The sequence below is a fragment of the Acomys russatus genome, chromosome 31 (genome assembly GCF_903995435.1).
Source record: "Acomys russatus chromosome 31, mAcoRus1.1, whole genome shotgun sequence".
NCBI lineage: Eukaryota > Metazoa > Chordata > Mammalia > Rodentia > Muridae > Acomys > Acomys russatus.
In genome coordinates this window covers 15,672,087-15,695,586 of record NC_067167.1, presented here as the reverse complement: position 1 = coordinate 15,695,586, position 23,500 = coordinate 15,672,087, and the positions used below count along the sequence as shown (strand labels likewise).

At 42.1% G+C, this 23,500-nt stretch overlaps 1 protein-coding gene and 1 non-coding gene across 3 annotated transcripts in view; both read left to right on the top strand.

The window, feature by feature from the left end:
- Nedd1 (NEDD1 gamma-tubulin ring complex targeting factor) overlaps nucleotides 1-9,607 on the top strand; it is a 43,132-nt gene extending 33,525 nt beyond the window's left edge. For both annotated transcript variants that reach the window (XM_051172796.1, XM_051172797.1), the window contains exons 13-15: nucleotides 540-696; nucleotides 9,009-9,075; nucleotides 9,486-9,607. In XM_051172796.1, coding sequence (XP_051028753.1) covers nucleotides 540-696; nucleotides 9,009-9,075; nucleotides 9,486-9,590 — 329 coding nt within the window. In that variant the 3' untranslated portion in view covers nucleotides 9,591-9,607. The remainder of the gene's footprint in view (nucleotides 1-539; nucleotides 697-9,008; nucleotides 9,076-9,485) is intronic.
- LOC127183847 (small nucleolar RNA SNORA79) lies at nucleotides 1,289-1,430 on the top strand. Its single transcript, XR_007830091.1, has one exon. It is a non-coding gene; the product is annotated as a small nucleolar RNA SNORA79 (small nucleolar RNA).
- Nucleotides 9,608-23,500: the final 13,893 nt, after the last annotated feature.

Here is a 23,500-nt window from a genome sequence, read left to right as displayed (position 1 = left end):
AGAGTGAAATAGGACTTTTTGAAATGGCATGGTTAAGTACCTGAAATCTGTAAAAGAACTGTATTACGTTTCATCCTTAGAGTATATGCTGTAGACTCAAGACCCAGATGCATTTAAGGAAGCTGAGCTGGTGTGTAGGAGCTGCCTGTGCAGATGGCTCCACCGAGAGCCTGTCTGCATTGCTCAAACTCCAGGGCCTCGCCAGTGGCAACTGCTTCACGCCTGTGTTCCTCCTGTTTGTTCTCAGTAGCCTGGTTTGTGGTGCAGCTTGTCACATACATCTTTGATAAGAAGAAATGGCTCAGGGATCCTTCAAGATTAATCCCTCTGTCATGTGTTATTACATTAGACAGTTGGCAGCTTATATATACAGATAAATGACCATTAGAAATAATGTCATAGAGTTTCTGAAGTGTGTACTCCAGACAGAACACTGTTCTTACGCAGTTTCCCAAGTCTTTCTTTACCAAATTGTATTTAGGAATGGTCGATGTCTCTTTGTCCAAGTTAACTATCAATATTTCCTCCATTTGTTTTAGTGCCAAAGGCAGCATCCTCCGTCACTGCTGGAGTAGCCAGTTCCCTCTCAGAAAAAATAGTGGATACCCTGGGGAACAGTCGGCCGAGTGCACCGCTCAGCTCCGTTCAGATCCGCTTCATTCAGAACATGATACAGGAGACGCTGGATGACTTCAGGTAGCAGTCTGTTTTTACCTGTGTGAAACCACAACCAGAATTCCTCCTGGTAATTGCTATGTGCACCTAGGTTCTGATGAGCACAAAACATACGAAATGTGAATTCTGATCTTTGTGCACCGCACTGGGGAAAGGCATATTTGCCACCCGCATGGAGAAGCTGAGTATGCACAGTGTCCTTGTAGACTCTTATCTGTCAGCAGGATGTGGTGGGTTTTTATGTACTCAAATGCAGTTCTTACATTAGGGTTTATAGATCACCTTTAAGGGCACCATAAGAAGGGATGTGTGAAACAGACCTGTTAGGCTTGTTTAATATTTTGTGTGGGAGCTGGGGTAGGGGAGCGTGTGTCACTGCACCCATGTAGAGGTTAGAGGTCAACCTGCGTGTTCTCTTTTTTTTTTGCTGTGTTGTGGGTTCTGGAGATTAAACTTCAGTCTGGAGGCAGCAAGTGCCTGTAGTCACCAAGCCATCCACCAGATAAATTACTCCAGTGTTACATATATACCGAGAGACAGAGAGACATTTCTTTATTTCTGTAACTTAATATTGTTCTTCCCATCATTTGAATGTTCATTATAAAGCTATGTTTGATGACTGTTCCTCCTGTTGCCTTTAGTCATGGCTGTAGGATTTTATGTCATCATAAATTAAAAGTGATTTTTTCACTCAGAGAATATTAAGATATTGGGATTTTCTGTGTATTCTCTGAAATTTGCGGGATCAAACAAAAATATTAATGTGTATACTAGAATGTTGCTATTGCCTTTTCATTGATTTTTCAGGGTTTGGAAGTTATTTTCAGTTACTAATCTTTTCTATGAGATTTTTATTTTCCCTTTCTGACTTGAAATTACTTGGATTTTAATGAGAATAAAATTAGAAATGTATAGTTTTTTATTAATGCACATTTCTTTCTAATGTTTAAAATATTTAAACGCATTTTGAAAGATGAGACATTTTCTTTTTAAGAGATTGTCTTTTTTTGGCAGCTATGATGTGCCTAGTGCATGTGTCTGATAATAAGAATACAGAAGTGGAGTCTTTCACAGTGGCCATTGGTTTTAGGAATAAGTATACTGCATTCGGATATGGTATATGTGTTTGTTTAATGTGAATTACTGTATTCGTGATTGGCAAATAAGCACTGTGGTCAATATGACACTAGGACTAAAGCAGGTGTATGACCGCAGCGAAGTCCGGCCCCCACCTGTGTTCTCTTCCCTTGCTGTGACTGTGGGGCATTCTGGAAGCATCTGTTGCTCTTTTATCTCTTAGCATTGCGTCCTCTGTCCAGTCTCCTTTCCCTTCCGTTAAGTGATCATCAGGTTTGCTCAGTAAGATCATATGCAGTAGTTCATATCGGACTTTGGTCATGCTTTTTAACTGCACTGGTATTTTGTTAGGACTTGTTGTCAGTTGCAACGTAGACAGTTGTAAGGTTGTAAGTAGTCTGCTGTAGTCCCTTCTCTCTGTGTCCTCTTACTGTCAGTGCATGATTTTAAAAGATGTAAGAGTTTCAGAGACTACATAAATATGTATGGCCTAATAGGAAAACTGTCTAGATAACAGCTGAGTCTAGCACAAATAAGAACACAGAAAGGGAGCAGATTTAGAAAGGTATTGCTGAAGAGGCTTTTATTTTATACAGAAGTATATGGGACCAGCATGAGGAGAGACATGGTTATGAACTCTAGGAATGTCAGCAGAGAGGAGCAGCTGTGGCCAGAGAGGAGAGCAGAAAGCAGGGATTATGAAGGCCTGACGCGGCGTCTGCTGATTCTAGAGAGGTGGGCTCAGGCCTCCCCTCCCTTCAGTAGATGGGGATCCGCGTCCTGGGGAGACTGAGTTCTCTGCCTCACAGCTGGCCACCACCTCTTTGCTTGTCAGGGTTTGTTTCTTTTACTAAGTCTGTTCCTGCCTTTCTGTGCCTTAGGGCTTCTGTGGTGCAGGGTTTCTAAGCTAGTTGCTCTGTCTCTGCTTCTAGTAGGTTATATACAGCTGCCCATGTCATTGTGGGCACAGAAGGGACAGGGCTGAGGGACTCAGCCGTTTCCTTTAGCTCTCATGGTAGCTCCTCTGTGCGGCCATTCTGCCTTCAGAGGCTGTTCTTAGTTTTCCCTTGCCCTCAGATGTCACATGCTCTGTGCCTCAGGGGCCTCTCTCCCAACCCTGTGTCTTTGATTATCGCTTATTTTTAATGTAAGCACTTAGTGCAGGCCCAGGGGAGAAAGTTGGTCAGGACAGACTTGACAGCAGAGATTCTTGGGATTCTAAGCTCTGGCCAGTCTCCAGTTGGCTTTAAGGTCTATAGACACTCAGCTCGTTCTCTTCACCTTCCCCCAGGGAGCTTCTCCTGCACACGCGCAGTCTAGAATCTTGGGCCTCTCTTTTCCCAGGAAGAATTCTTCCTTTCTTCAACTTTACTTTAAGTTTCTTTGTATTTGTAACTCTGGATAATTTTAACAATTACTGTTTTTCAGACTGATTTTTGTCATTGAGAGATGACATCATGAATTATCTTTCAGGATTCTCATTTATCAAGTGGGCCCCTGTAAGTCTATAGTTGCTGGCTGGCTTAGCTTTTCTTGGAGTTAGTTTACTTCTGGTTTCCCTTTATTCCCCTGCAGACAGCAGCTGAATGTCTGGTGTATTCACTCCATCTTTCTATCCTGCTGGCTCTTGTTTTTACCAACACCCAAGAATGCTGATCCTAACGTTCTTTAGGGTCGTGAGCCTACTGCACCTGTTAACCTTGACCATCTTGGTGGCCATATGCTCTTAATACTCCCCTACCAGGGAAGGGCATCTCAAGCTCCTGGGCCCTGTTACACCTCAACCTTGCTTTCCATACTGAAAAATTAAGTTGCTTTGGAATGCATCTAAACAAGATGGTAATCTTTATAAGAAGAGGTTGTCTTTCCCCCCTCCATTTATCTGTCTGTCTGTCTATCTATCTACCTACCTATCTATCATCACGTCACATCCTGATCCCAACTCCTCCTCCTTCTCTTCCCAAAGAAGGAGAGGTCCCCAGTTGGTACCAATCCACATGGTACTCAAGTCACTGTAGAGCTAAGTATATCCTCTCCCACCCAGGAGTGACAAGGCAGCCCAGCTAGGGGAAAATGACCCAGCCAACAGTAGGAAGCAGATCAGAGACCGCTCCTGCACCTGTTGTTAGGGAATCCACATGATGACCAAGTTCTTCCCAAGGTTCTCTCTGTCTCCCCAAGCCTGGGGGTCTAGGTTCTGTTCATGCATGCTCTGTGGTTGGTGGTTCAGTCTCTATGAGCTTCCATGGGCCCAGGTTAGATTACTCTGTAGGTCTTCTTGTGGTGTCCTTGACCTCTCTGACTCCCTTTATCCTACCTCCCAAGCACTCTCCGAGTTCTGCACATTGGTTGGCCTTGGGTCTCTGCATCTGTCTCCATCAGCTGCTAGACGAAGCCTCTCAGAAGACAGCTATGCTAGACTCCTGTCTGCAAGCATAGCAGAGTATCATGAATGGTGACATTGGTCAGCCCTCTCGGTGGGGTGGGTCTCAAGCTGGGCCAGTCACTGGTTTGCCATTCTCTTAATCTCTGTCTCTGTGCTTCCTGTAGGCAAAACATAGTTTAGGTTGAAGGTTTTATATGTGGCTTCATGTCCCCCTCCCTCTCCTGGGAGTCCCACCTGCCTAGAGGAGGTGCCTTCTTTATGCTCCTTAACACTCACTGCTTGGAGTCTCAGCCAGGGTCACTCCCATAGACTCTCAGCAGCCTCCCCTGTCCCAGAGACCTCTCCCCCCATTTCTGTTCTCTCTCTCTCAGTTCTTCTCTTCACCTGCCCTCCTCCTCTTTCCCATGACCTGATCCGCACTTCGTTATCTTCCTCACCCCACCCCCCACCCAGTTCCCTCCCGCCATCTACTTCAGATGTCTGTTGTATTTCCTGTTTTGAGTGAGATTCAAGCATCCTCCCTTGGGCTCTCATTGGCTTCTTTGGGTCTTTGGATCGTAGTGAGGATATCCTATACTATATGGCTAATACCCACCTATAAGTGAGTCCATATCAAGCGTGTCTTTCTGGATCTGGGTTACTTGATTCAGGATGATCTTTTCTAGTTCTGTCCATGTGCCTGCAAATTTCATGATTTCTTTGTTTTTAATAGCTGAGTAGTATTCCATTGTGAAATGTACCACAATTTCTTTATACATTCTTTGGTTGAGGGACATCTAGGTTGTTTCCAGATTTTGCCTATTATGAATAAGGTTGCAATGAATATAGTTGAGCAAATGTTCTTGTTGTGTAGTGGAACATCTTTTGGGTATAGCTTGGCTTTGAGGTAGCGCTATTTCTAATTTTCTGAGAAATCACCAGGTTGATTTCCACAGTGGTTGTACAGTGTACACCCCTACCAACAGTGGTGGAGTGTTTCCCTTGCTCCTTGTCCTTGTTGGCATGTGCCATCACTCGAATTTTTTTATCTTAATCATTCTGACAGGTGTAAGATGGAATCTCTTAAAAATAATATTTTTATTAATTCTATGAGAATTTCATGCAATACATTTCCCTCCCATATCCACCCTGCCTACCCACCCAACTTTGAGTTTTCTTCTTTACTCTCCACCACATTGAGTTCAGTTTATGTTACCCAGCTACTGTTGGGAGTGGGCCCTGCTGGCGTGTGATCAGTGTCCTAAGGTCACATCATTAGAGAAGCATGTCTCTGTCTCTCTCCCACAGCTGTCAACTGCCAGTAGCTCCTCAGGTAACAGTAGGGTTTTGTGCCTACTTGTGCCCTCCATCTCAGAACAGAATCAGTCTGGTTCATAATAGCTGTGTTGGCAGGGGTGGGGGTGGTGAATAAATCTAACTAAGGAAGTGAAAGACTTGTATACTAAAACTTTAAAATAATAAGATACATAAAAACAATAAAAAGAAAGACACTGAAGAAGATACTAAGTGCTCAGAAAGACTTCCCATGCTCATAAATTAGTAAGATTACTAGTGGGACAGTAGCCATCCTATCAAAAGTTCCTTACAGGTTCAGGCAATCCCCATCAAAATTAAAATATGATTCTTCACAGACATTGAAAAAAATAACTTTAAATTTCATTTGGAAACACAAAATGCCCAGAATAGCCAAAACAGTTCTGAGCAATAAAAGAACTGCTAGGGGCTTAAAATCCCCGACTGTGTTACACCGCAGAGCTATAGTAATAAAAGTAGTGTGGTGCTACCATAGAAATAGACACACTGTTCAGTAGAATAGAATGGAGGACACACACTTTTCTTTTCTCTATATAATATTTATTCTCTCATACATTACATGCTGACTGTAGTTTCCCCTCCCTTCACCCCTCCCAGTTCCCCACCACCACACCCCCAGATCTACTCCTCTTCCATTTCCCTTCAGAAAAAAGCAGGCCTCTCAGGAATATCAACCAAACATGGCATATCAAGCTATAAAAAGACTAGGCACAAACTCATATCAGGGCTGAACGAGGCAACCCAGTAGGAGGAAAAGGGTCTCAAGTGAAGGCAAAAAGTTGGAGATAATCTAACCCTACAATTAGGAGTCCCACAAGAACACCAAGCTACAGAACTATAGCATATATGCAGAGGACCTAGCTAAGACTCATACAGGCTCCCTGATTGTCACTTCAGTCTCTGTGAGCCCCTATGAACCATACTTAGTGGCGGCAGTCTTTTGATGTCCTTGACCCCTTCCCCCAGCTCCTACAGTCCTTCCTTCCCCTCTTGAGGTTCCCCTGAGCACTGCCTGATGTTTGGCTGTGGGTCTCTGCACTACACCCATCAGTTGCTAGGTGAACCCTCTCTAACAATGATGATTGGGCCGAACACTAATCTTTAAGTATAGTAGAATATCATTAGGAATCATTTCATTGGGTTCTTAAAAATCTATCATCTATATCTATCTATCTATCTATCTATCTATCTATCTATCTATCTATCTATCTATCTATCTATCTATCATTTGTCTAGTTGTGTTTGGTTCTGTCTTGTTTGGTACTATTGTATGTCTCGGGGATATCTAGTTCCTGGCCATCCAAGCAATGTCAGGCATAGGCTCCCTCTTGTGGCATGGGCCTCAAGTTGGACCAGTCATTAGTTGGCTACTCCTATAAGTTCTGTGTCACCATTACCCCAGCACATCTTTGAGGACAAAATTGTAGGTTAAAGGTTTTGTGGCTGGGTTGGTGTCCCAGTCCTACTACTGGAAAGCCTTACCTGGTTACTGAAGATGGCTGGTTCAAGCTCTGTACCCCCCCATTACTAGGAGTCTTCCTTAGGGTCACTTGTAGATTCCAGGAAGTTTGTACTGCACTAGGTTTCCACATCTCCCTCCCTGCAAATGCCCCCCCCCCCACAGTTCCAGTCTCTCCCTCTACCTCCTCTGCACCCCATCCCTCCTGTTCCCATCGCTACCCACCTCCAGGAGGACACAGACTTTTCATATACCTACAACTACTCAGTTTTTGACAGGCCAAAAAAATACACTTGAGAAAAGACAGCATCCTCAACAATTGTGCTGGTCTGTTTGGATAGATGTGTGTAGAAGAAGGAAACTAGATCTCCTGTCTTGTCTCGCACAGAGTTATACTCCAAATGGGTCTTGGCCCTTGACATGAGACTCTGATGGACTGTAGGGAATAGGCTTCAACCCAATGTCAAAGAAGAGGAGGGAGAGGACTTTCTGAATATTAAGGCCAACAATTAATAAACGGGACGACACTAAACTAAAAAGCTTTTGTACAGCAAAAGACAGCATCATTTGAATACAGAATCAGCCTAAAGAATCAGAAAGTCCTTATCGGTGATGCTCTTGACAGAGGGTTAGTATCTTGAATATACAAAGATCTAGGAAAAAAAAATCAAGAAACGACTCAAAGGGAGTACATGGAGCTAAACTAAGCACAGAATATTCAAGCGATATCTAGAAATGACTGAGAAATGTTTTTAGAAAATGTTCATCATCTTTAGCTGATGATAGCAGTGGGCAGATAGCGTAAAAGCGAACACTGTCCACTGCTAGTGGGAGTGTCCACCAGTCGTGTTCCCCCTGCCTCGTTTTTAAGCAAAAACTATTTCTAAAATTGATTTATTTTACATATATGGATGTTTTGTCTGCATGTGTATGTTTGTGCCATGTGTGTGTATTCACAGAAGTGTGGAGGCCAGAAGAAGGCTGGGAGATCCTCTGAAACTGAAGGTAGACAGTTTTTAGCTGCCGTGTGGGTGCCAGGATCAGAACTCATGTCCTCTGCAAAAATAACAAGTGATTTTTACTGCAGAGCCATTTCTCTAGCCCCAAGGGAGAATTTTATTATGTACTGCAAATTATTAGCACTTCATGGAGTGGACATGGAAAGATACTATGGTCTTGCCACTTTATGTTGTCTCATGATTAAAATTGTTATTTCATGGCCAGCAAAGGACCAATTTGTAAGTTTTCAGTGAGTCAGATGAGGTGATACATCTTGGGATCCCAGCACTCAGGATCAAGGGGATCAGAAATTCCAGGGTAGCCTGGGCCACATAGTAAGGTGCTGTCAAAAAGCTTTATAGTGAATAATAAAGATTCAAGAACAGCATATTTCAAAGAGGAACAGTGTATGAACTCAGAAAGTACTCTACCTCCTAGGTGATCAGAAAATGGAAGACACAGCGTGATACCATGTCACTTTCATGGTAGAGTTCGGTGAAAAGTGGTGTTGCCTGGCTTTGGTGAAGTGACAGAGCTCAAGCAGAACTCTCATGTTGGTCCTGAACAAAATCCATTCACATACTGCTCAGAAAAGCCATTTGCATGAGTGCATAGTAAACAAGTCTACACCCACTGTTGCCAATGGACACTGGCATGTGTAATTATTTATGCATGTGTGCGTGTGTGCGCGTGCATGTGTATTCACTTATAGCAACATGGGAATAGTGAATTTTGAAAGCAGTTTAGTTGTCAGTTGCCAGGAGGATGGGCACAGAACATAACAAGTGGACTGTAGCACTGCAGAGATGTAGAGGACAGCCAGGGCCGGCGACCTGCTGGGCCTGTGTGACAATGGATGAATTAGACCTGCTCTGTCTCTGCTTCTTCGTCAGCAAAATACTGCTTATCGCTGTGGAGATTAATGGATTCTTAAATTTCAAGTAAAAGAATCGCTGTACAGCCAAGTACACAACCACCATCACTGGTATATCAGCATACCTGCGGTTAATATCTCATCATTTCAACAGAGAAAATGCTTTGTGAATGATCCAGCGCTTTTGCACTGACAGATTCTAATGGGAGTTATTTTCTTCCTAGGGAAGCTTGCCATAGGGACATTGTGAATTTGCAAGTGGAGATGATTAAACAGTTTCATATGCAACTGGTATGTATAGCAGATAGTGTCCTCAAGAATGCAGAAGGGCGAGGATCTGAGAAAAAAATGAAACAGTACCTCTTTCCTTAGTCGTTACAGCTAATTGCTAAGATAAGTAGGTGGAGTTCAGACGCTTTAACAATGGTGTCGATCTTAGCTGCCCATGTACTCCTCCACTTGTAATTAGGGCTTCTATCTCATAGGTTTGTTCTCTGATAAGTAAACAAAGATTCCCAAAAGTGTGACCGTAAACTTGCAGATATTTCATTTCTCTAGTAATCTTCGTGGTTAAGTCCAAGAAATACCATTTAGCTAGTTAATTGCGCGTAAAAGAAGTGACAGTGCAACATGTGTAAAACCCAGTTTGCTGGGCAGTGTGAAAAGCCAGGTGTTTATAAAGCATCCCCCCTCTTTTCCAGAATGAAATGCACTCTTTGCTGGAAAGATACTCGGTGAATGAAGGCTTAGTGGCTGAGATCGAAAGGCTGCGAGAAGAGAACAAAAGGCTCCGGGCCCACTTCTAAAGACCCAGGGTGCCTTACGTCTTTATCCGTTGGGAGGTCTCCGCAACTCACAATGACACAGTCACATTGTCCTCATGGCCTTGAGCATGGATTTTGCAGCACAGACTATTCCATCTCTGTCAGACATACTTATATTTTTATATTAAAACTGCGTGGATACCATCTTCCCAGTGGGAAAGTCAACAGGAACTTCATTTTCTGACTGCCTTAGCTATACACTAAGTGCCCTTTTCCTAAGAGAAAAAACATTTACAAAACATAAACCTATCCTTATATGCACATTTTTTTCTCTTAGGAAAAGGCACTTAGTGTATAGCTAAGGCAGTCAGAAAATGAAGTTCCTGTTGACTTTCCCACTGGGAAGATGGTATCCACGCAGTTTTAATGTTGCCTCTTGCCCAAAGATTTCAACTGTGTACTTTGTATATAGGTCTTCTCCTCAATATTGCTTTCCAGAATCAAAGTATTTACTAAAATGTAGCTTATTTTGCTAACTCTGTGGGTTTCTAAAGTGATGGAAAGTGAAAGGATGTATTTAATAAATATAAACCTATCATTAATTATCTCCAAAAGTGGGACAGGAATAAGACTCTTTTGTGTGACTCAGAAAATCTCTTTGCATATCAAGTTGCTGTCTTGGCAAATATTGCGGCATTATGACTTGTAACAAGTTTTCTTATATGTCACTCAAACAATGTTAGGATGCAAAATTACTTTGTCTATATACTATATTTTAATCTATTAATATTTTCCTACTTCCTTTTTTCTATAGGTGTATATATTATGTATTAAAAGGGGTCTGATAAAACAATTTAGTAATCTTATGTGTATAGGTAAAACAGTTGTCATGGATTTAAATGCTGAGTACGATAAATAAATTTTTGTATTCAAAACAGTCTGAACTTGAACTCTTTGTCTCTAGCTGAAATGGAATAATAAGAATTGGATTTAGCTTCCCACTAGAAATTTGACTACAAAAGACAATTGTTACTAAAATGGAGAGACAAAGCAGTTACTATGTAGTAGACACTGGGCACCACAGCAGTGTCGTCCCTGAGAGAGAGACTCAGAGTACTCAGGGTTACAGGTAACAGCAAATTACTTAAAAGCAGCAGCCACAGAAAATTGAAAATAGAAGTTAAAGGAAAAGGGCGTGGAAGAAAAAAGGAGGTCATGGCAGAACATCTTTAAAGTTCTGAAGGTGGAACTCCAATTCAAATTTATACCCAGTGAAAATATTTTCCAAAAATGAAAATAAAATTCTTTTTTTTTTTTTCCCAGACCTAAAAAGGCTAAAAGAGTTCTCTACAAGGAGAAGCAGCTACAGGAAATGTCCAAGAAGGATTTACTGTCTGAAAGGGTACCACATCTAAGTTGTAACTACACAAAGCAGTAAAGACCCAAAATGGTAACGAATAAAGACACTTCCCATTTTAAAAATACTATTCAAAGGTAAGCATAAAATGTTATCTTGTTAACCAAGGTAAAGTGGACATGGGCTATGATCAAGGTTGGGAGGATGCAATGAAATCTCCTGTCCTGAGTTGCTCACACACATTGACTGAAACAGGCTGATAATACGTGGAAATGGACTGTGATGAGAAACACTTGTCAGCTGCCATGGACAAACGTTAATTATAACTAGTAAACTAGTGAAAGTGATAAAACAACAAAATGGGATAGGGTCTGGGAACGGCTATATGTGTAGTCACACATGCGTGAGGGCTACAGTTTGCATCTCAAGACCCAAGGAAATCTGCAGGGTACATCTGTAATACTGTTGAACCTACTGTGGGGTGTGAGGCAGACACAGGAGGACCCCAGAGGCCTATGGACTGCCATACACTGTGACAAACTAAAGACCCCCCTGCCTCAAACAGTCTGGAAGTGAAGACTGACCCTCATGATTGTCTTCTGACCTCTGCCTGTGGGCTGTGGCACGTGCATGCATACACTAGGAAAAACACACACACACACACACACACACACACACAGACATACAAATCCAAAAAGGTAGTGAAAGATAAGTTGTGAGACAGAAAACAAACAGCAAGGTGGTAGATTTAAACAGACATATCTGGAATTACATCGACTCATCAAAGGTGCTTTTATAATCAGATTGAATCTTTAAGACAATCCAACTGTACTGAACATAAATTTAAACATGACTATATAAACTTTATGAAAAGTAAAGTTGGCAGTACACTGAACTGATTGAAAGTGAAGATGAGGTTCAGGAGAGAAGGCTTGATGGTTAGGAGAGCACAGTGCTTTTCCAGATGGCGTAGACTGGGTGGTTCACAGCTCTCTGTGAGTCCAGCTCCAGAGTTTGACAGTCGCTTCTGGTCTCTTTCAACCATTCTCTTTCCCTTTTTCTGTTCCTCTTCCTGTTTCCCTTTTCCCCTCATCTCCATTTTTTCTTCTTAAATAAAAATAAAAATTGTGGAAACCACACTGCATAGTATTTCTAGAGGAATGTATAACATCAAAAGCTTATTTTAGAAAAGTAAAGACTCTTATTTTAGTGACCTTACCTTCTACCTGCAAGTAGGAAAAATGTATGCCCTAAAGGAAGAGAAAGGGGGGGAAAAGGATGCAGTGGAAAACAATCAATTGGGGGAAAATAGTAAAGCTAACAGCTAATTCTTAGCAATAAAACTGATAAGCCACCAGCCACACTACTTAGAAAAACAGACATAAGTGAGCAATATTGGGGGTGAAAGAAATCATCTACAAGTATTTCTGACCAAAACAGAGCAAAAGCAAAGTAACAAATCCAAAAAACAAAAACACAAACCAAATTTGAAAACTAATGAAGTCTTTCAAGTACTTTTATAATAATATTTATTATGCATACAGTGCTCTGCCTACATGTACACCTGCAGGGCAGAAGAGGGCATCAGACCACATAGATGGTAGAGGTTAAGAACACTGACTGGGCTTCCAGAGGTCATGAGTTCAATTCCCAGCCACCACATGGTGGCTCACAACCATCTATGAGATCTGGTGCCCTCTTCTGGCCTGCAGGTGTACATGCAGGAGGAACACAGTATACGTAATAGATAAATAATCTTAAAAAGAAAAGAAAGAAATGTGTTTATTTTTACCATGTGTGGTGGCTGCAGTGCTTTTAATCCCAGCACTTGGGAGTCAGAGGCAGGCAGATTGCTGTGAGTTTGAGGCCAACCTGGTCTACAAAGCGAGTCTTGGGACAGCCAATGCTACACAGAGAAACCCTGTCTCAAAAAGCAAAACAAAACAAAACAAAAAAAACCCAGGTGCAAGTAAATTTACAAAAGTCTCATTTCTATGTAAGTAGCAATTAAGGAGAAAATTAAATGTCACTTAGCATAGAAATGTGGGCTAGTGAGGGATAGATTTAATAAAAGGCCTGTACATTGTAGTCTCCAGTGAGAAGGTAAACTTTTGTAGTGTGGCATGCACACTAGGGCTTGACAGCGTCAGTCCTATGAAATACCAGTTTTCACGTTGATGGGTATTCAACAGAATGGCCAATCTTTTTAGACAGCATGTGTGAAACTACCTTTACATTTTTGAAATACAAAATATTTGAATAACCAAACACTATCTTGTTGAAAATAGGATATTGGTGTTTATGTTTTCATAATCTCTTGTTAAAAGGTACAAGTAGCCAAGGTAACAGATAAGTGCAAACATAGTCATATTAATATGCTACAATAAAGTCCAAAAGTAGATTCTTACACTGGTACACACACTCATCTGTATGTTATGGGGAGCCCACAAGAGATGACACAAGTTTATAGCCAATTGAGTCTTTGTTGTAATGTAGTGTAGCACAGTGCAGTGCAGTGTAGTGTGTAGGCTGGGAATACACTCAGGTACTTAAGATCACACTTGGGGTATTTGGGACCCAAGTGTAGCACTGAGCATTTAGAGTAAGGGGTTTTTTAAAGCAAAAATCATACCCTGGCATCCTGCTTGGCAGCTGTAGGATGAGGTTTTGTACAAGCAAGCATTTTAACAGAAGCTAAGATATGCATCTAGCTGAAGGGGGTTGGGGTACAGTTGCTCAAGCAGACAGACTTACAAAAGCTAACATAAGTTAGCTGGAGCATCTTGACCTTGGATTCCTAAAATAGAGTTGGGTAATTTTCCATAGGGCTTCCCTACAAGGAGATCAACTTTTAGTAAAATGTAAAATGGCCTCAGCAAGCATACAAGATGGAATCTCAGCATTTTCTTGCCCTGTCATACCTATCCATCAACTGACTTTTGACATAAAAATATAAACCAATAGAGAAAGTTTATACTTCATTTGTTTTGTTGGAATAAGTGGATATCTGGAATAAAAATTGTGAAATATACCTTGTACTATATAAAAGTTAACTAAAATAGATCAAACTGTATGCAAATTTTAATTAAGGGTCTAGAAGACAACATCAGATAGAAATCTTGAGCTCAGTTTTTTATATATCGACAAATAAAACCTTGAGAGAAAAATTGCTAACTTGGACTTGAGCAACAATTGATATGCTCTTCGAAAAAATACTGTGAGATTCAAAAGACATGGCATGATGGGAAAGTGCCATTTAGTATCTTGCACTCCAGACATATGAAGGAATCTCTGTAGAAAGCAATGTAAGTTTTGAAGTGGGCAAATGATTTAGATAGGCACTTTGACAGTGATGGTGGTAAGGCTTCAAGTGTGTCTTTGGGAAAGCTATATAATCTCAGTCTTCAGAGAAATTCAGACCAAGCCAGAAGATGCCACTGCACGTTCATTTAAACACTGGGAGCTTAAAAAAAAAAAATACAGCTTTATCCTGGGTTGGTGTCTTAGTTAGGGTTTCTGTCACTGTGAAGAGACCATGACCACGGTGACTCTTAGAAGAAAAACAAACAAACAAACAAAAAACCATTTAATTGGGAATGGCTTGTAGTTTCAGGGGTTTAGTTCATTATCATGGCAGGAAGCATGGCAGCATGCAGGCAGACACGGTGCTGGAGAAGGAGCCAACAGTTCTGCATCTTGATCCACAGGCAGCTGAAGACTGTCACATTGGGTGTATCTTCAGCATAAGAGACCTCAAAGTCTTCCCTAGTGACACACTTCCTGTGATAAGGCCACACCCACTCCAACAAGGCCACACCTCCTAATAGTGCCACTTCGTATGGGCCCAGTATTCAAACACATGGGTCCGTGGGGGCCATTCCTATTCAAACCACCACAGTTGGTAAGGAAGAGGAACAACTGTGAGTTTTACACTTGAGGAATGCAAAATGGTACAGTCCTTCTAGGGGACATTTTAACAGTTCCTCACACCATCCATCACTCACGGGCCTCGGCCATTCTGCTCCAGACACTTAAACAAAATTTGCACAGGAACGGTCACAACAGCTCTATTGTAATATCCCAAATCTGGAAGCCATCCAGACACTTGTCAACAAGGAAATGAATAAGCAAATCACAGTAGATGTAATGGAGTCCATGCAGCTATATGAAGCGAAGAACTCTAATGTACAGTGATGTGGATTAGCCACAAAATATATCAATCGAAACTAGTGCTATGTGGTGACCTGCAGCTCTAGAAAATGCAAACTTATTCTGGCAGCAATCGATGCTTGTGAACAGTAGGGAGTAGGGTCAGAGGAGGATACCAAAGGGTCACAGGAAGACTCCTGTCATTGGTGACTGCACTGTCTGGGTGTTGATGATAGAAGTACTCATGCCAATATTTTCCAAATTATATGCTTCTGGTAGGATTATTTACTTTAATATCAACTTCTCCAACTTGTTTTTAAGACAAGGTCTATGTAGCCCAGGATGGCCTTAAGATCCATATGTAGCTGAGATTGACTTTGAACCCTTGATCCTCCTGTCTTGACTCTCCCCAAGTGCCACCAAAAGAGGGATCACTTCTAATGAATGGCATAAGTAGGTTGAAATGACTTACTCCTACCCCTCACACTGTTAATATTGTTTAAAATATGAAATATATCTATATATCTGATATCAGCTTAGCACTAGGAACTTAGCAACTTTCCTATTACTATTAATACTCTTACAAAAGTAACAAGGGAGAAAGAGCTTACTCGGCTATAGGATTCCAGGTCACAATCTGTCATTGCAGGCAAGCAAGATGGCTGGGACTAGAAGCAGTCAGTCACGCCCACAGTGCAGAACAGAAAGAGAATGCATGCATGCATACCTACTAGTGCTCAACTCACTCTTTCCTTTTTATCCAATCAAGGGCCCAGCCCAAGAGGTGATGTTGACCACATTCGAGAAGAGTCTTTGCACTTCTGTTGGCCCAAATAAGAAAGTCCTTCATAGGCATGCCCAGAGGCTATCCTTCTCTAGACTCAAGACTCCTTTCCCACCTGATCCCATATTGTGTCATGTTTGCAGAGCTAACTGCCCCAGCATATATGAGGAGAGCCATCAGTATGAGCCTATTGGTATCATATGCAGACCAAGGCTACAGATACTAGTTAACTAGGAACAGTAAGAATGTGCAACGGTAGGGCAAACACATTCACTGACAATTACCGTAGTTTTGGTTTTATAGTAAATGAAGCCAGTGAAATAGTGGAGTTTACCTGGGATGAAATGTATTTTTCTTGTTTCTTAAAAAACCAAAAAAAAAAAAAAAAATTTATTTAAGTAGCATTTTGGTGGCTGCTTCGACGTGTTTTTAAAATTTTAACTTAGCTGTTTGACAGTTTCTAGTTAATCAACTTTAACTACCTTAATGTTTTTATCTCACCTCATACACACCTATCTATCAATGATTATTTGTTGATGAGCCGAGTGGTTGTACAGCGAATTAGAAGTTTTGTATGAGGCTGATTTGTTTTTCTAGGTGATTCAGATGGTTGTCATTTATACCTGTACAGTTTCTTTGATAAACGACAAATCATTACGGAGAAAAATGAAACTGTCAAGAAGAGTTTTATGTTTTCTTCTTTTGTTTGTTCACTCTAGTCGTTTATTTTTGAGACAGGCTGGACTTAAACATGGGACCCTCTTCCTTCAGCCTCCTGAAATATTAGATTACAACCTTCCTGGTCATGAGTCAACAGGCAAAACTGAAGTGTGGTTTGCAGAACTCATTAGGGAAGTACAGGCAAGGAATAAGAAATAAAGGTTGTAGTCAAGCATTTTTTTTCTGTGTGTGTGTGTGTGTGTGTGTGTGTGTGTGTGTGTGTGTGTGATATGTGCATGTGGAGGTCAGAGTAGACTTTGGTATCGTCCTTTATTACTCTCTGCCATATTGTTTTGTGGACAGGCTCGCTCACTGAGCTTGGAGCCCTCTGACTGGCTAGACTGGCTAGTCAGTGAGCCCCTGGCATCCTCCTGCCTCTGCCTCCCAGAGCTGAGGTTATGGGCATGCAAAGGTGTGCTCAGCCTTTTATATGGGTGCTAGGAATGCAACCTCAGGTCCTCGTGCTTGCACAGTCATCACCTGACACACTGAGCCATCAGATTTTTCCCCCTCATTTCTTCAGTGCCTGGCATTATATGGATCATGACATTTGTTAAAGGATGGCAAGAGACTATGCATTTCATGGAAATAACACTTACTAGTTTAGTTATTCTGTAATTTGTGATGTTGCTACTTTTACCATTCAGAAAGTATTTACATGGAAATATATCATTATGTGCTCAACCTGAGCTTGAACTATGATTTGACGCTATGAGAAAATGTCAGCTATAAAGAGTAATTATGATATTTTGACCAACTATTGGAATGGGTTATTCACATAGTACTGTTTCTCACCCCACCCCCGTTTTCCAGCAGAAATATGCCGGGGAAACTATCTGAAATTGTCTAGACTTACGGCTTTGAGTTTGAAAAATACAGCATCTCTTCTAGCAATTTATACGATCCATTTCGAAAATTACGGAGCCTTTTGGTGGAGGGATAGTTTTGTTGTCCTTGTTTCAAAGGCTAGGTCCTTCCTAAAGTGTGCCTGGGTGCTCCACCGCCATTTAAGGCTATCCAGTTCACTTTATATGTCATGATGCCCAAACCACTAGGTGCTTATCACACTAGGGAAGGGGCAAAGCTAGCACATGTGCTTAGCTGTGCCATCCCAGGCCAGGTGTGCGGGCCCCGTGCTCACAGCTGCAGAATATGGCACTGGTCATCCCAGCCCAGGTGTGCGGGCCCCGTGCTCACAGCTGCAGAATATGGCACTGGCCATCCCAGCCCAGGTGTGTGAGCCCCATGTTCACAGCTGCAGAATAAGGCACTGGCCAGCCCAGCCCAGGTGTGCGGGCCCCATCTCGCAGCTACAGAGTATGGCACTGGGGCAGATGGCAGGGCAGCCCAGCTGCTCTTTTCGTTTGAAACGCCGAAGCTCAAGTAAATCCACTTTAATACAACTCAACAAGAGCTGTCTAAAAGTCTCCTCTGCCCACAGGGGCAGCGACTAAGGCATCTTTTGTCCCTACTTCCCTTGACTGTGGTGGTGGAGGAAGTGGAAGTCAGGCAGGCAGGAGGTACAAACAGTCTTTACTGGGCTCACAGCAGGAGTCTGTGGGTCTCTGAGGCCCTCTGTGAACTGGCTGGTGTTCTTCTCTGCATTCTTTTCTGCCTGTTTCCTCTTTTCTGCCTGTTTCTGTAGCCTCAAGTGCTGCTGCTTTTATCTTCATGGCTTCCTTGGTGCGTGGCATACAGAACGCTTTTCAGAATTACATAAAACATAAACACCACTCTTGCTTACTTGCCTGTGTCCTCTGAACTCAAAATTACTCCTACTGTACTATAACTTTTATATTTACTTTGCCTTTATGAAGCATGTTGCCAGACACACCCACCTTTAACTTTCTACTCCAAGTATTATTTTTCAATGCATTATGCAAGCATAGTTTTTTTGACTATGAAACCTTAGGTCACAGTACATTTCTATAGTTGATTCAAACTTTGATGTAATGATAAGCCACAAGTGGTTTTATATGTAAAGGTGTTGATAAGTCATGTCATCTTTATTGTGCCATTTTTACAAAAATCTTCACTTGTATATTAGGAGCTGATGGAGAATTGAAAATCCATGTGTTAGGATATATAGAGATGTGCAAATACACAGCCGAAGTCGTCAGAACAATTCACCTTTACTTTTTCCCTAAAGATGCTGCTGCAATAGTCATTAAAGGTAATTTAATATTTATGTGCTTGAGTTTGGAAATGTCCCGTGTTAACTTGTGCATACACACGTGTATATGTGTGTGTTGTGCATACATGTTTGTGTGAAAGCATGTAAATGTGCACACGGCGGCCAGAAGTGGACATTGGGATCTTCCTTAGTTGCACTCCCATTGTTTTATTTTATCTTGAGATGAACTTCCTCTCTGACCCAGGAGCTCACCAGTTTGGCTAGACTGATGGTCCCCAAGCTCTAGGGTTTTTACTGTCTCCACCCTACAGCACTGGCTGGTAGGCACGTGCCACCATGTCTGGCTGTTACGTGGGTGTTTGTGTTTGGGTAGCAAACACTTTCCCATTGAGCCATCTCCCCAACCCTTCCACCTTAGCATTAAAGCGCCAAGATGGTGTGCTCCAGGCTAGGAAAAGGAAACGGAAGTGCCTAGATTTGGGAAAGAAGGTCCTTTATCCTCACAAGCTGCCTGCTTGGTGTAGAGCCCCGTCTGTGTCGCAATTGAGTTTTCACATTGTTCTGCTCTTTGTTGTCTCCTTTTTAATGTTGCCAGAATTATTTGTTAGCCAACATGCTAGAACTGCCTGGTATTATTATCTACTTCATGTCTTCATTTTCAGCTGTCACCAACAGCGCCTTAACATCTCTTATTTTATCGATCTCTTTTAACATGTCCCTTTTATTGCTTCTTAAAAATCAGAAATTATTGCTCATCATAAACCCAATTACTGACTTATGCTCCAGACCAGCAGCCTAAAATCTTTTCGTTCATCTTCTCCTGGCTGGGTGAACCTTTCAGAGACCACCAGGAATAAGCCTATAGTGAGCACGCTCATCAGCCCATGGCCGTGAGGACCCACAGGTGTGTCTCGGTAAGGGTGTGGGAGGTTGTGGATTGATTGAACTTGGGGCCTCACACATGCTAGACAAGCACTGGGTCCATGGGATATTCCTCAGGCCTGAGAAAGGTTTTGTTTTTGTTGTTTGCTTAAACGAGGTTTGTTCTTGTGCCAGGAAACCTTAGAACAGTCGTTCTCAACCTGTGGCTTGTGGCCCCTCTGGAGGGCTCATGTCTAATGGCCTGAGTATCAGATATTTACTTCATGGTTCATAACAGTAGCAAAATAACAGTAATGAAGTAGCAACGAAAATAACTTTTATGGTTGAGGGGTCCCTGTCACGTGAGGAACTGGATGAACTGGTCACAGCATTAGGAAGGTTGAGAGCCATTGTATTGGAAGTTTTAAGAAAGCGAGCGTTGAGTGATCTCAGCAAGATAGATGGACAAAAAGCCCATGAGCAGAACCTTCCTTCCTGCACATGGACAAGAATTAATAACACAGAGGTCAAATGCCTTCTGAGAAATCCACTAACTGGCTCTTGTACTGCAGGAGAAAAGGAACCAACCTCATTAAAATCAGGTAGGGGTGATATGATGGCACGCCACAGAGCCCTTCCTCAAGCACTCCCTGTGTCTTTGGGGTGACAGACTGACTCTTGATTCTTTCCTTCGGAACAGAGAGTTATGACACACAACATGCACATCCACTGTTCTGTCCTTCAGCGGCAACTCTGTGGCCGACTGGTGTCTGGTGTTCTCATATCCGACTCAAGTGGCTACTTTTCCTAAGTTCAAGCAAAAACATGGTAAATGGCAGGAGAAAACTATCCATAAGTATAACTTCGCAGTTATAGGTCAATACATAGACCCATAGAAGAAGCCTGTAGTATTGAAAGGTAAATCATTTTTGAATTTGGCATTGGATCTTTAAGAGCATAAGAAGTAATTATAATGTCCTAGTTAAGCAAGATGAATGAGCTCGGGGGACCTGTGCGTTGCACCTGTTGTCAACAGTGATCTATTATTCGCTTGCAGCTTGTTAATAGGGTAGGGCTCATACTAAATGTCCTCATCACAGTAAAACTAAATTAAAAAGTTACAAATCTATGACATTGGGCTGGGGATATAAGTCAGAGTATTTACCTGGCTTGTGTGAGACCCTAGGCTTGACCACTCCTCACACACGCACACCCACACAGCCCTACAACTAATCTGTGGAATCGATTCGTAGTACCAAAAGGGAGATTTGTCAACCGGGAAGATGACTTGGTAGGTAAAAGAGTTTGCACACAAGCAGCAGGCTCTTAGTGCAAGTCCCTAGAACCCATGTAAAAGCTGGGCATGTAGCACAGGCATCTGTAATCCTCACAGCTCCCACATGGGAGATAGACACAGGAGAATCCCCAGACGCTTGAGGGTCAGCTGGGCTGTTGTACACAGTAGAAAAGCAACAAAGAGTCCCTGTCTCAAAGGAAGTGGAAGGTGAGGCTCAACAACTGAGTCTGTCCTCAAATTTCCACACAGATGTATACACCCCCCCCCCCCCCCCCCCACAGGCACATGTGAGCATGCACACACACACACACACACACACACACACACACACAGATGCACACACACACGGAAACTTGTGTCATTATTGTAAAAAGTGTTATATATGAGGTGTAGAATTTTTATAAGTGAATACATGTATCAAATGTAATATTATAATTAGGTAGTTAAGATAATTTATATAACTACACTCATGACTACAAAGAATATACATCAGGAAGCGAGGAAGAAATAAAAAGTGTAACTGCAGAAACGCTCAGCAGAACACAACGGAAGAGGCCTAGGGAGGAAAGGGAAAGCAAAATAAAGCTACATGAAATGCATAAAGGAATTAACAAAGGGCAACAGTAAGGTCTAACTTATAGTAACCTTAAATACAAATGTGCTAAACATACCAACTAAATGCAGTTGTTTGGCTTAATAAACAAACAATGTGTATATGTGCGTACGAGAGAGTGTAGTTATATCTGGGGATGCCCAGGCTGAACATGAGGAGCTGACATGATGCCTCATGCAAGTGAGCTTCTGAAGAGACTCAGTGAGCACACACACAATAGGCTGAATAAGGCAATCAAGGGACAACAATCAAATAATAAACGAATTACCCAGATTTTACAGAAGTGTTTTATATTTATGTGTATATGTACATACCTGAGTGCGCACGCGCGCGCGCGCGCGCACACACACACACACACACACACACACACACACACACACACACAAACACACACACACGGCTTTGGTTCTAGAATGGACTATTAAGTTAATGGAGCTAAGATTACCAACTCTTAGATTTTATAAGATGTAGGGAAAACCCTTGTAAGTGTTGAAAGGGTGACCCAAATTTAACGTTGACCAAATGGTGCTGTACTGCTGAGATACTCTGAATTTGTGCAAAGGGTCCTCTTGTGATAAGACTGTCCAGCCCTGAGATCAGATTGCTGTCAGGTTGGTTGAGCCCACATCTGTCCTCCGCATCTCCTTCCTCTTAAGGAACAGCGGTGCTCTAAACTTGGCCGATGATAATGTGTGTTGTGCTAGGAGGCCAGCAGTCAAGGTTGCAGTGAACAGTCTGGCTGGATCCAAAGTTTATAAACATAATGGCTTGAGAGCACAGTTAAATAACCCACACTCTAGCTTAGTACGAAACTTAACGATTTCCTGCAGGTATGGTGGCCTCAGGCAAGTTGAGACCCGAGGGTCTCATATATACAGTCTTTAGCACGGAAGGGTGTACATGCTTGGGGAGTCTATCGGAATATTTCACATGTGACAGTAAAGATCTCATCTGAATTCTGGGGTCCAAGGTCAAAAGAGCACTAGGGGCATTTCTGAAGTCAGGGTTTCACTTTTCAACCTGAGTGTTGCCATATAGGTGTGTTGTTTATGAAAACCTATTATAAAACTACAGACCTTTGAATAATTCCCTTTGATTCTTAGTGTTAATTGCGGTAAATACCTACCAAAAAGAAAAAAAGAAAAAAAATAGCTAGGACAATAGAATAGGTGGTTCAGATGGGAAACAACAGTAAGCTAGTATATTTCAACTGAAATGTATTAGTAACAACACTTAATATGCAAAGAAGCCATAGGCCAGTTAAAACAATTAGCATACCAAACACAAGATAAGTTCTGGTTACAAGATTTACATTTTGAAATATTGGGCGGCAGAAAGAATGGAAAAATGAAAGAATGGAAGAAGGTATGAAAAACTACCATAAATGTAACACTACTAGTGTGCTAGTCTCATTTCTGTCGCTGTGATAAAAAATACCCCCGACGAAAAGCAACTTAAGCGAGAAAGGGTTTATTTGGCCCATACTTCCAAGATACAGGGCATTGTTTCGGGGATGTCAAGGGGTGGGGGGGGGGGGGGGATTTGAAGCAGCTAAGGCACACTGCAGTCAGGAGCAGAGAGAATGTGTGTGCATGCACCCAGTTTCCAACTAGCTCTTTCTACTCTTACTATAGTCCAGAATCCAAACCATCATATGGTGTCACCCACCTTCGAGCTGGGTCTTCCTTTATCAGTGAAGGCGATCAAGAAAGTCTCCACAGACATTCCCATGGGCCAGCCTGATCTAGATTCATTGAAACTCTTCCCTGGATAATTCTGGGCCGTGTCCAGTTGACAACTATATTACCAAACTAGATTGGTGATAGCCCTTCTTGGAACTTCAGAAGCCAACTGGATAGGCTGTCCTGGTCAAAGAAAAAGACTTAGAGATTCCAGTGTTTCATATCCTCCCCAGGGAGATTTGAAACATCCAGAGCAAATGCTGGAGACAGCAAAAGAAAAGGTCATTGCTTATACTTTGGTGGAAGAGCTAAATACAACACTTCTCCCAATAATTGGTAAGGACCTCCAGCTCTC